This window comes from Oncorhynchus clarkii, chromosome 6, assembly GCF_045791955.1.
Source record: "Oncorhynchus clarkii lewisi isolate Uvic-CL-2024 chromosome 6, UVic_Ocla_1.0, whole genome shotgun sequence".
Classification (NCBI taxonomy): Eukaryota; Metazoa; Chordata; class Actinopteri; order Salmoniformes; family Salmonidae; genus Oncorhynchus; species Oncorhynchus clarkii.
Window position 1 is genome coordinate 67,641,546 of NC_092152.1, and position 13,880 is coordinate 67,655,425.

At 45.3% G+C, this 13,880-nt stretch overlaps 1 protein-coding gene across 3 annotated transcripts in view; it reads left to right on the top strand.

Annotated features, from left to right (window-relative positions):
- The window catches only part of LOC139411511 (furin-1-like), a 113,716-nt gene extending 103,836 nt beyond the window's left edge, over window positions 1-9,880 (top strand). For all 3 annotated transcript variants that reach the window (XM_071157975.1, XM_071157974.1, XM_071157976.1), the window contains 4 exons: window positions 543-722; window positions 805-929; window positions 1,984-2,106; window positions 5,860-9,880. In XM_071157975.1, coding sequence (XP_071014076.1) covers window positions 543-722; window positions 805-929; window positions 1,984-2,106; window positions 5,860-6,473 — 1,042 coding nt within the window. In that variant the 3' untranslated portion in view covers window positions 6,474-9,880. The remainder of the gene's footprint in view (window positions 1-542; window positions 723-804; window positions 930-1,983; window positions 2,107-5,859) is intronic.
- The last annotated feature ends 4,000 nt before the right edge of the window (window positions 9,881-13,880 follow it).

Consider the following 13,880-nt stretch of genomic DNA (forward strand, 5'->3'; position numbering starts at 1 on the left):
GGAAGCGGTGTGTTTTTACACCCAGTTCACTGATTATGGCCCGTATTTTCTATCAGCTGGGCGCCACAGCTTTTCTAAAGCCTCATGCCCTCCTCTTCCCCCACAGCCCTCCTCTCCTCCTCCTCCTCCTCTGGGTTCAGTTGTAGTGGATGTGTGTAAGCTGCTAAGCGGATTGGGGGGAGTCGGGGGAGCCTGGTACTTTTCTCCTGTAGAGGACAGGGCTGCTGCAGGACCTGAGTTGCTAATCCTGTTTCAAGGCCGCAAACCCTGTGCCCTCAGCAGGCTCTCTCTCACACACTAGTCCAGAGCAACAGTCACACCCTCATGCAGCATCACTCAGAGAACCATTATCGTCGGTCACACAGAGTTGCTGTCACATGCTCACTCCCAGATGAGGCACCTTTCTCACAGACCCCAGAAGCCAGCAACATGAAAACACAAGCCACTCCAAGCCAATTTTCATCTTCAATAACTATGCTGTCTTTGTGCAAATGTATGTATTTCGTCCATATATGCTGATGTGCTGTTTATCTGTGTGCCAGGAACATTGGGAGCCACCTGCTGATCACCAAGACAGTGGACGGCTGTGTTGGGACGGCCAACCATGTGAGCTCCCTAGAACATGCCCAGGCCCAGCTCACCCTCTCCTACAACCGCAGGGGCAACCTGGGCATCTACCTGACCAGCCCACAGGGTACCCGCTCCACACTGCTCGCTCCCAGGTACGTACACACACACACACACACACACACACACACACACACACACCTTGTATTACATACCTCCTGTCTCTACCCTCTCCAGGCCTCATGACTACTCGTCAGAGGGCTTTAATGACTGGGCTTTCATGACCACACACTCCTGGGACGAGGACCCTCGGGGGGAGTGGACCCTGGAGATGGTAAACGTGGCAGGGGCCAGCGACTATGGTAAGACACCTCTTGTTTATTACCTTAACATATGCTATTGTTAAGTCTGGAACATTTGTCTGGGAGCTCAGAGACAGAAAGAGAGTGACAGGGTTTCTGTTAGTGCAACCATGTCTGACTAGCAGTGTCACTGAAAGAATGTGTGTGTGACAGGATGTATGGTTGTGGTTGCATTTATCTGTGCATCATATGTGTTTGATTCATTGATGTACTGTGTGTGAGAGAGAGTGTGTGCATGTGCAGTATGTGCTTGATTTATGTGTTAATGGATTTGTGTATTTCATAGTGTGCGTCAGTGCCTGTACGTCATTCATGTGTTGATGATTTTGTGTGTGTGAGATGCTTCCAGACCGCTAATAGGGAGTGTTTTATACGCAGGGCAGCAATGTCTGATGCCTGGATAGCTTTCCTTTTGATCCCCTTTATACAAACTGGCAGTCTCTCTCTAGCTCCACACACCCACCTCTAAATCAGCTTCATTAAACCAGGGAGAGTAAATCAAGCAGGAGAATGGAGGACCCTGCTGTCTGGCCCAGGCTAACCCAGGATGACCCAGAATATCTATGACCTAAGACCCATCCAGGCCACACTACTGTCAGACAATATTTTGCGATTTATTTGTCATTTTCTCTCACTATCTTTCGTTTTATTTTCTCTCACTCTTCTTTCTCGCCCTCCCCTCCCTCCCTCCCTCCCTCTGGCTGTAGATCTCTCAGCCCCCCCCCCCCCACCCCCACCCTTCTATGATATAGGAAGTTGGACCCTCTCAAAGGGCCCCTCGTATAAATGGCTCTCCCGGGAAGTGTTGTTCTTAACTAACGGGTCTATAGAGAAACACCAGAATGTATACTTATATATTTAATGCTTTTACTTCTAGGAATCTTTTCCTGTCATTCCACCCAGGAAATCCAAGAATATAAAAGGAGCAGGATAGAAGCTGCAATTACAGAACCCACCCTGAAGAGTGCCAAAGCCTTGCTGGCGTAGACGGTGGCTTGGAGATCTGTGCTGTTGTTGCTTATGTGTAACACTCTCTCTCCCTCCCTCGGTCTAGGCACTCTGACCCAGTTCACCCTGGTGCTGTATGGTACAGGCTCAGACTCTCCCAGCTCCACAGCCAAGGACCTCTCTCAGCCCAGTAACTGTAAGACTTTTGACCTACAGCAGATCTGCATTGGTAAGAATGTTACTGTTGGTTACCATTGGTTACTGTAAGATAATGTAGATTCTGTACCTAGGGTTAGGAAACTAGGGTCTCTTAGAGCTGTGGTGTGCCCAGGCTTTTGTTCCTGCACACCACAAATGCACCTAATTAAATCCATCATGGTCTAATGGATCAAAAGTCTGCCCCACTGTGGCTCTGCAGGCTTCAGTTGCCTACCCCTACCCTAAACCTAACAATTTAATGATCAGGTACATTTACACTGTACAGATAAGACCGGAGAGATGAAACACTGGCTCTCCTATCAAAAGTGTGTGGCTTGTCTCCAAAAGATAGATTGCGAGCTTCCAGTAGCTCGCAGCCCACCTACAATAAGCTTGCCAATGAATTCTGAAAGGACATGTATTTCTTCATGTGTTCCATCAGAAATTGTTATAAACATAAGGCTAACGGTTACTATCCAATCAAAGACACATTGACATTATCCCACCCCTGGTTTGCCACTGTTGACAATAAATTCTGGCAATATTGCCTGTTTGGTGTGCGCGTTTGTCTAATGATAACTGGCGTCTTGTGGGTAGACAGAAGGACTTTCCCCATAAACCTTCTCAATTAAATGTGAACAAACATTTAACCTCACAGAACTAGGCTATGTCATGATTACTTGTATCAATTGGGTGGCCATTGCTTTGCAAACTCTACCATGACGTGTTCTACAGACCTCTAAAATGGGTTAAGCATTGACATGGACTCCATTTTCATTGTTTCTTTATGAATAATTGTTATATTGAGAGTAAAAAATACAATTAAACTGAGAGATCTGAATTTGGGAAAATACACATTTTATGGGGCCTGTCATGCCAAATACTGTTTATTAACCAATATATTACCCGGGTATATTGACAGAAAGCACAAATATTGTTCACTAAGGATCCGGGGAAGAGTTGCAGGGTACAGGAGAAGAAAATAATGTGCCTATTTGAAAAATAAAATTTTAAAAAAGTAGCTCGTGACATGTTCAATTTTAAGGTAGCGTTCATGCTCGAGGTTGGAGACCACTGCCCTAGAATAAGACTGGGAGAGACAGGAACAGTCTGACCCCTGCAGGATCCCCTGGGTATCACAATTTAACACTCTTGTTGGTATACTGTATCAGATCGTGAGTGGTGTAATGGCATAGATGTAGGTTGTGAAGCATGAACTCTGGATGGTTGAGTTTGTTGATTAGCTCGTCCTCAGAGACATCTACTGAGATATTGAGTAAACATGGCGGCAGGTTGGCGAGGACGGCATTTTCCGAGCTAAACTGACCAAGACGCACCTCCAACAACACATAACACATAATTCTGCCCCAAAACAATCCTAAAAACAGGACAGGTAAAAAAAATATAATAAAAATTGACATTATGGAATGGACAACCAGTGGGTTACATTGGTTTCAAGTTTGTATCGGTACATTTTTGACGAGCTGATTATATGGAAAAAGAAGATACTTCTGCATTTGCTGCTGTGTTAAACGCATTGATTCTCATTGCAAATAGGCCCAGGATAACTCCTGATAAAGTTGGGATGCTTAGTCACAGGGTAACTTAGTCACAGGGTAGCTTAATCATGGGAATCAGGACTAATGAAGCAAATGCAACTGCCTTTTAATTTAATTTTTTTACAAACAGTAGGCCTACCAAATAGAGATGGGCATTCATAAAATTCCATTGCAGACCGACACTGTAGGCTACACCCCAGTCAGCACTGACTGACGCCGAAATCAATTGGGTGTCTTTTTTTGGTCCTGTCCAGACCAGACTTTTTTACTTTATTTCCACGCCCACGGATGTAGATTTTTGGTCAGGTTCGCCGTGCTATCTGTGCCACTAGAGATTCTGGGTTCGAGTCCAGGCTCTGTCGCAGCCGGCTGCAACCGGGAGACCCATGGGGCGGCGCACAATAGGCCCAGCATCGTTCGGGTTAGGGAGGATTTGGCCGGCAGGGATGTCCTTGTCGCGCACTAGCGACTCCTGTGGCAGACCGAGCGCAGTGCACGCTGACACGGTCGCTAGGTGCACGGTGTTTCCTCAGACACATTAGTACGTCTGGCTTCCGGGTTAAGTGGGCATTGTGTCAAGAAGCAGTGCGGCTTGGTTGGGTTGTGTTTCGCAGGATGCACGGCTCTCGAAATTTGCCTCTCCCGAGTCCGTACGGGAGTTGCAGCGATGAGACAATACTAACTACCAATTGGATACCACAAAATTGGGGAGAAAAACTGGGTAAAAAAAAGACAATTTAAAGGTTTGGTCTGGACCGACCTTCGTTTGGTCCAAACATAGACGGCTGACTATACATTTTCAACTTTCTTTCAGAACTGAAATCTTACCTGATTTCAACATCTGGAAAAAATGTATTTTCACCTTTCATTCAGAACCTAAAATGAACGTCACTTCAACGTCTGGAAAATACTTAATTAATGGGACTATTCTAGTTTTGTGGGGGTATAGGAAGAGGGCGGGAATTTTTTGGGTCTCATCTAGAGCAGCAGAACGGCCAGGACTGGGCCTGGCTGTGATCAACACATTCAGCCAGTTAGCAGATGACTTATTAGTGCAGCCAGACCAGCCCTGTAGACATACTGTATCATTTGTGTTGGAATTTCATCCCTACTGCTCCCTCTTCCCCCTTTCCTCTTGCCTCTGTCATCAACCCCTTCTCCCTCAACACTCTGTCACTACTCCCACCCTCTTCCACTCTCTTCCTTCCTCTTGCCTCTGTCATCAACCCCTTCTTCCTCAACACTCTGTCACTACTCCCACCCTCTTCCTCTCTCTTCCTTCCTCTTGCCTCTGTCATCAACCCCTTCTCCCTCAACACTCTGTCACTACTCTCACCCTCTTCCTTCCTCTTGCCTCTGTCATCAACCCCTTCTTCCTCAACACTCTGTCACTACTCCCACCCTCTTCCTCTCTCTTCCTTCCTCTCCTTCCTCTGTCCTCCTCTTTTCCTGCTCTCCAATTTCATTTGATCCTTCCTCTCTCTCCCACCCTCTTCAACAGGGAGAGAATGACAACTGATTATGAACCAAGTAATTAGATTGGGGTAAGGGTCTGTCGGACCGTGTAGGCTGGGGGGGAATGGGCCTAGCGGAGGGGGCTGGGGGGGGGGCCTCAGTAGCTGTGTGTGTGAGATTAGCTTTCCAAATCATTGGGGGAGATAAGGAGTTACAGGGTGCTACGACTGAAACTACTGCGGTGATAACACACTAATGCCACTGCCAAACTGTCCACGTGGATGTGTAAACTTAGTACAGATAGATGCTTCAGAGCTTATTAGAAAGTCCATATATCTGCAATATTATTATTTCCAACTGGGTTGGCAAAGCACGGCTCAGGGCATAGATATGCTACAGTGCATTTCTCCTCAGATAGATGAGGGATTTACACACGCTGCATTTGTCTCAGCACACAATATGCACATTCACACTCCAAACAGTTTGCGGCAGGAAACTGTTCATTCTAGCAGAAGCTACATGAACATTATGCAGCTTAAGTTGAGGGAACTTTCACAGGCTCATGATTTTAATGCCCCAGAATGAGGCGATGCGTAATGTGCTGCATGATTGTCATGGCAGACTATTCAAATACAGTTCACATATTGGAGGTTTGTGTGAATTAAATCAATTGATTAGCGGTGATTGTGCACTAACCATGTTAAATTAAGAATTTGGACACTAGCAGTACTAAAATGTGTCTCTGTTTCTCCTCGTCTCCCTGTATGCAGAGTGCAATGGTGGCTACTACCTCTTCCAGCAGGGCTGTGTGAGGGACTGTCCAGCCGGCTACACCGCAGGCTCCCAGCTCCTCAATTACACCATGGGGAACTCTGTGGATCCAGCCTTGGTCCCCTCCTGCCTGCCCTGCCAACCCCCCTGCCTGACCTGCAGCGGCCTCAGCCCCAGCGCCTGCCTCTCCTGCCCCCCTCACAGCCACCTGGACCCTGTGTCCAGCACCTGCCTGCACCTCAACCAGATCCAGAGGGAGTCCCCTGGCAACTTCATGGTGGGCCAGGGCAACACCGGTCCCCGCCCAGAGCTCAGCTCCCACCTGCCCGTCACCATTGCCGTGCTCAGCTGCATGATCATCATGGCCACCTTCGCTGGGGTGTTCGTTCTGCTGCAGCTGAGATCTGGAGTCCTGGCCAAACTGCCCTCACTGGAGGAGGCCGGCTCAGGCCTGAGGGGGGGCTTCGGCCTGGGGGGCAGCAGCAGAATGGTGTCGTACCGCGGTATCCCTACAGTGTGGGGCGACGAAGGGGTGAACACTGACTCCGACAACGATGAGTTTGACGTACACAATGAGAAGACTGCCTTTATCAAAACACAAAGTGCTCTTTAACCCCCTCCTGTCTTTGTATTCCTGCTTTCTACAGCCCCCCCCCCCCCCCCAATCACTCTGACTCGTCTAATTCTGGGCTCCCTGTCCTCATGTTCCCCTCCTCTGGTTTCTCTTTCCCTGTTTCACTCCTTCGTTCTTCCTCTCATCGGGTTTCATTCCCCAGGTTTAGTGTTTCACTCTGTAGTGGGTGACCTGATGGGAGACTGGAGTCACGTGGAACAGGGATGGCCTGGGCGTGCTCGGCGCTCACTTCACAATCGGGTGCTTTTCTATTAAACTGTCTCTCTGTGCCCTTTCGCCCTCAATCACCATCAGACAGAGTGTTTTCTGAACACAGTCCATTTCCCGGACGTCTCCAGGGTTTCCCTGTCACAATAAACAAACCATTATTGTTTGCTCTCTTTTTTTTTCTCTCCAGTTCCAGTGCAGTAGCCGGATGAGATTGTAAATTGGGGGTACACAGCTGTGCGTGTGCGCGTGCTGAGTAGACAGCGAGATCGGGGTAGGGTCAGGTTCAGAGAAGCCACAGCTTGAGTCCTCATAGTCCCAGTGTTTTGGTGAATCAGACCCAGGCTCTCCCAGAGCTACTGTGTGTGTCCATGCTGCAGTATGAGACTGTATCTCTCAGCTCTGGCTGGATACAAGGCTATGAGTCATGAGACTAGCAACACTCACTCTACCCCCAGCATGGAATTCAGGAGGCGTTCTGCTTATTCCGAGCGGTTTAGGAATGCTGGATTCATGTGATTCTGAGGGTTATATAAAGTCCCCTGACCTCCGCCCCTCTCTGTTCTCCAGTGGTGGTGGTGGGGGGGGGGGGGGGGGGGGTGTTCGGACTGAGTGCTTGCTCACTGCCAGATCCACAAAGATAGGTCAGCAGTTCACCCAGCTACGCCTCCACACTTTACTGGGCCTCAGAATTAAGACCAAAATAATACTGCCTCTATGATTTGAAACCCCATTCCCAAGAAAAAGGTACCTATGAATAATTACATTGGCTTTCCACTTAAGTCTTATAATTGCTCAGCTACTGAGGATGAAAGTGGTAGTGAGATGTATTGTGGATGGGGCTCAGTACTGTAGAAGTGACTTTTTTAACACAAGGGTTCCTGTGGGCTTCTCTGAGCAGCTATACAGGTAGTGAGAGGAGTGTGTGATAGAGAGAAGGGTTTTACGCACTGCAGAGGAGAGAGAGAATAACAAAGTCTGGCCATGATTACCAGACTGGGCACTTCACTCTCCCTACTCTGCTGCTCTTTTAAATGCTGTTCATCACACACACCCTACCTCGTTTCAGTAAGGTATATGTGTGTCTGAGTGTGTGCCGGCCAAGTGTGTGAGCTGGTGTCCAGTTGAGCAAAAGGAAGGAATGACCACATTAGGAATACTAAGGATGTGGTTGTGTTTGTAGGCTGAGTTATGATACTGGTTGGCCTATGTAGTTTCCCTTTCTCTGTTCTTTAAAGATCTGCCTATGTCAAAGAACTGAGGTTGGCTATAATAAGCAAACTTCTTTTAACATCTTTTATCTGTCATTGAGACTTATCACAGCTTCTCTCCACTCGCCCTCCAGTCGTCATCAGGGATGTCGATGCCAACTAGAGATAATCTGTTTCATATACTTGCCAATGAATTATATCCTGAACGACACTACAGCTCAGATGTGTTCCAAAGGAGTTTTTCTTCTCTACTCATACTGTATCTTTATTGAAAAACTTTTAAGTGAATTTTTGGCTGCATATCTTCTACAATCTGTACCTCATTAATTCATCCATTGGACAAATATTGGATCCATCCATCTTTTTTTTCTTCTATTTTTACGTTGAAGTTATTTTTCATTTCCAGCAGATAATAGGGGGCTTCACTGAGAGGGGCTGTCATAGTGACAACGTGCATAAAAGATTGATGCAGCTGCTCATCCCGTCCTCTCACTCAGATCACACAGCTATGGCAGCAGAGTATATGTGTTACATAGCGATGATGAAGGATTATATAGGTCAAAGGTGAACGCTTTTCAGAGAAGGATATTTCTTTTGAACTGTAGGAGTTTTCCTTACACTGATTTACACTTCTACAGTAATAATAAGACTGAAATGTCTTTATCTACAGTGCCAGGGCTGTAGGGCTGCAGTCTCTCTTCTTTTCTCTCTCTCCTCCCCTACTCTGTCTTGGCACAATTTAAATGTAATTTAATATATCCTTATTTATGCCCTCTGAACATATAGTTTTTAGGATTGTTTTTTAAGGGGGGGGGGGGGGGGGGGGGGGTGATTCCTGTGCTTTAAATCTTATGTAATTAAAAACATTTCTGAGGAAGACAATCTTCCATACACAGATTGGGGAGTTGCTATCCTCTGAGTCCAAAGTAATGACGGCCAACTTTGAGCAAAATATGTAATTACCACAACGCTGGAATAGGGTGCCATTTAACCCTGGCTGATGTAAGGTGCTGTCGTTGATGATAATGAAGTAACTGATAAATCCTAAGAGATTTTTCTTCCTACCAGAATTATAGTTGAGCAATCATATAGCAATCATTTTAATGTCATGTCCCAACCCCCCCCCCCCCATTTACATTGTTTCCTCTAAATTGGTCACTTCTGAATGTGGAAATCTATATTGCATTATAACAGTATGTCTAAGGAAAAAGGCAGCTGCTGGGAAGGAGGTTGCGCCCCTTGCAGTGCAGCCTCAATACTACAGCTGACTGCAGCAGAGATTCTGGCATTACCAAAGACAGGACAATTTAGATTTGTGTTCAGTACAGTTCTGCTCCAGATTGCTGAGCCTGAGTTGGGGAGATGATGCAATCTGAGGTTTTCTATATGCATTGATTCATAAATCAGATGAATATGGGTTTTTTTTTTTAATCTCTTTGTTATTCCTGCTTTTTAATGCAGAGAGACCTTTCCCTCTCCACCCCCTGCTTGGTGACAGTGGTGGAGCTGAGACATTCTGTATGATGAGATACAGCGTTGGATGTGGAGGGAGCAGATTGAGAATGTATCCCATCCCCATACACTAAAGAGCTGAATGAGGCTGTGTGGGTGTGTGTGTGTTATAACTACAGAAGAAACACACTCATGGGGGTTAAACAGAGCTCTGGACATACGGATCATCCAGCTCTGTCCACCTCTCCACACCTCTCCTTATCAAGTCTTTGGCCTGGGGCTACATATAGTACCTTACAGAAACAGTGACCTATGAATAATGTAAAAGAATGACTACCTTAGATGGGACATAATTCTAAAATAAGGCCTATTTTTGTACTATATATATATATATATATATATATGGTGCAGTGTAATGTTCTTGTAATTAAAAAACAAAATGTTGCTCTTGTTAAATTTGTCCTTTTTTATTTAATTGATAGATTCTACGAAAAATAAAGATCTATGCAAACTTCAGGATTTGTCATGTGCTTTTCTATGTGATTGATGGAAAGCTGTATTACAAAAATCTAAATTATGATTGATACTGTACCTATATGACAAGAATCAATATCTTATGTCCAGCTAGATTCAATTGAGTAGAATCCTTTATTTCACCGGAGTGCTGTGCTCTAAGAGAATACAATGGCAGTTCAAATATAGAGTCAGAGGATGACCCTAGAGGAGTTGGACAATTGTGGTACATGAAAATAAAAGTAGAACCGGTTTCTTACAATAGCAGTACTGTGTATCGCACCAGAAGAGCTACAGTATGTGGCCTCCACCCAGGGTTGGGTAGGTTACTTTCTTAATGTAATCTGTTAGTTACTAGTTGTCCAAAATTGCTGCATTCGCCATAGGCCTATCTTTTACGTTTTTGTTGGTGATACTTTATCTTGCTAACTTGCAGCTGTTTAAGTAAATCAAACGTGCGCGAGTTTGAGCATGTGTCCATTTTTTCTTATCAGCATTCAATTGAGCAATAAAAGCGCCACTCGTGGTCTTCTTAAATTAAACTCGTTTTTGATAGTATGGAGCACACTACCATGGGGGTCGTTTAGAAGGGAGGAAATTTTTATTCCATAGGCTGGGATCGGCACTATTCAGCTATTGCAAGAGCGCATTGTATAGGCTAATGGCTGTCCACTGGGGCATATTCATTGCGCCAATTCTGTCGAAAAACGTTTCTTAAATGGAACGAAACGGGGAGGGACTTACTTGAATTTCCCGAGGTAAAGGCAGATTCAGATTGGATATTCGCTGGTAGTTTTCCTTAACGTCCACCATCAGCAGTTAGGGGCCGTCAACATAGTGACAAATCAAACAATTTCAAATGTCAATAGCTCTTTAACCATTACTCCTAAAACTTTCAAAATTGGTTCTAGCTAACCCGATGGCATACACACATTGCACACACTTTTTTTTTGTCGGTTTACATCTCACACTATTTTAAATGTATTTTAATTTGAATAGCTACTTGGTCATGTGACCTACTGACTTCAAACAAGGTTCAGAATGTACACCCAGTGGGAATACAGAGTGCACAACCTTTAGTTTGTCCCCAAACAATTGTATTTGCTGGTTTTAAGCATTAAACATTCAAATAGCTCTTTGTTGACTTGCTGGGTGCTATCGTCTTCCATCAGCACCGGCCTGTACCCTACCTGCCCTAAGCTCTCTCCTGGTCCCTTACACTAAGTCTGAATTTGTCCTGCTAGGTGACCTAAGCTGGGACATGCTTAAACCACCTGACCAAGTCCTAAAGCAATGGGACTCCCTAAATCTTGCTTGCTAAAAAACATTAACGAGCAAGCCTTCCTTCATGAACTGGCCTGTGTAAAATGGTATAGAATCAGCTTGATCCCCTCTGTCGAAGACGCTTGGACCTTCTTTTTTTATATTTTCAGTGGTATTGTTAACAAACACGCCCCCATAAAGAAAATGAACATTAAAAACAGGTTCAGCCCATGGTTCGACTGTGATCTTGCATTTGGCGAAAGGCTCGGCACACGCATACTCAGGCTGACTGGCTATTGTTCAGGCAAATGAGAAATAAGTGCACTCAGGCTATCCGGAAGGCCAAAGTTAGTTACTTTAAGGAGCAGTTCTCTCTCTGTGGGTCTAACGCCAAGAAGTTCTGGAAAACAGTTAAAGACCTGGAGAATAAACCCTCCTCCTCACAGCTGCCCATGTCCCTTAATGTTGATGATGTGGTTGTTACTGACACAAAGCACATGGCTGAGCTCTTTAATCACCACTTCATTAATACAGGATTCCTATTTGACTCAGCTATGCCTCCTTCCCTGTCCAACATTTCCTCATCTCCCACCCCTTCTAATGTGACTATCCCAGATGCTTCTCCCTCTTTTTCCCCTGCCCTGCTACAAAGTTTCTCCCTGCGGGCAGTCACTGAGTCTGAGGTGCTAAAGGAATTCCTTAAACTTGACTCCAATAAACCATCTGGATCAGATGGTTTAGATCCTTTCTTTAAAGTTGCTGCCCCTATCATCACAAAGCCAATCTCCAACACTTTTAACCTGTCTCTCCTTTCTGTGGAGGTTCTCATTGCTTGTAAGCCAGCCACAGTTTGTGGGGGAGATCAAGCTGAACCTAACGGTTAGGCCTATTTCTATTTTGCCCTGTTTATCAAAAGTGTTGGAAAAACTTGTCAATAATCAACTGACTGGCTTTCTTGATGTGTATAGTATTCTCTCGGGTATGCAATCTGGTTTCCGCTCAGGTTATGGATGTGTCACTGCAACCTTAAAGGTCCTAAATGATGTCACCATTTCCCTTGATTCTAAGCAATATTGTGCTGCTATTTTTATTGACTTGGCCAAAGCTTTTGATACGGTAGACCATTCCATTCTTGTGCGCCGGCTAAGGAGTATTGGTGTCTCTGAGGGGTCTTTGGCCTGGTTTGATAACTACCTCTCTCAAAGAGTGCAGTGTATAAAGTCAGAAAATCTGCTGTCTCAGCCACTGCCTGTCACCAAGGGAGTACCTGTCACGCCCTGGTCTAAGTATTTTGTGTTTTTCTTCATGTATTTGGTCAGGCCAGGGTGTGGCATGGGTTTTTGTATGTGGTGTGTATGTATGGGGATTGTAGCTAGTGGGGTGTTCTAGCTAAGTCTATGGCTGTCTGAAGTGGTTCTCAATCAGAGGCAGGTGTTTATCGTTGTCTCTGATTGGGAACCATATTTAGGCAGCCATATTCTTTGAGTTTGTCGTGGGTGATTGTCCTTAGAGTCCTGATGTCCTTGTTCTGTGTTAGTTTACACAAGTATAGGCTGTTTCGGTTTTCGTTACGTTTATTGTTTTTGTAGTGTTTGTGTTTAGTGTGTTTTTTCATTAAACATGAATCGCAATCGACACGCTGCATTTTGGTCCGACTCTCCTTCTCACCAAGAAAACCGTTACAGTACCCAAAGGCTCAATCCTAGGTTCCACTCTCTTCTCGATATACGTCAATAACATAGCTCAGGCAGTAAGGAAGTAAGGAAGCTCTCTCATCCATTTATATGCAGATGATAGTCTTGTACTCAGCTGCCCCCTCCACGGATGTTGAGTTAAATGCTCTACAACAAAGCTTTCTTAGTGTCCAACAAGCTTTTTCTACCCTTAACCTTGTTCTGAACACCTCCAAAACAAAGGTCATGTGGTTTGGTAAGAAGAATGCCTCTTTTTCCCACAGGTGTTATTACTACCTCTGAGGGTTTAGAGCTTGAGGTAGTCACCTCATACAAGTACTTGGGAGTATGGCTAGAACGTACACTGCCCTTCTTTCAGCACATATCAAAGCTGCAGGCTAAAGTTAAATCTAGCCTTGGTTTCCTCTATCGTAATCGCTACTCTTTCACCGCAGCTGCCAAACTAACCCTGATTCAGATGACCAACCTACCCATGCTAGATTACGGACATATAATTTATAGATTGGCAGGTAAGGGTGCTCTCGAGCGGCTAGATGTTCTTAACCATTCGGCCATCAGATTTGCCACCAATACTCCTTATAGGACACATCACTGCACTCTATACTCCTGTAAACTGGTCATCTCTGTATACCCATCGCAAGACCCACTGGTTGATGCTTATTTATAAAACCCCTCTTAGGCCTCACTCCCCCCTATCAGAGATGTCTACTGCAGCCCTCATCCTCCACATACAACACCCATTTTGCCAGTCACATTCTGTTTAAGGTCCCCAAAGCACACACATCCCTGGGTCGCTTCTCTTTTCAGTTCGCTGCAGCTAGCGACTGGAACGAGCTGCAACAAACACTCAAACTGGACAGTTTTATCTCAATCATGGACACTCTTACTGGCAGTTGTGGCTGCTTTGTATGATGCATTGTTGTCTCTACCTTCTTGACCTTTGTGCTGTTGACTTTGCCCAATAATGTTTGTACCATGTTTTTGTGCTGCTACTATGTTGTGTTGCTACCATGTTGTTGTCATGTTATGTTGCTACCATGCTGCCT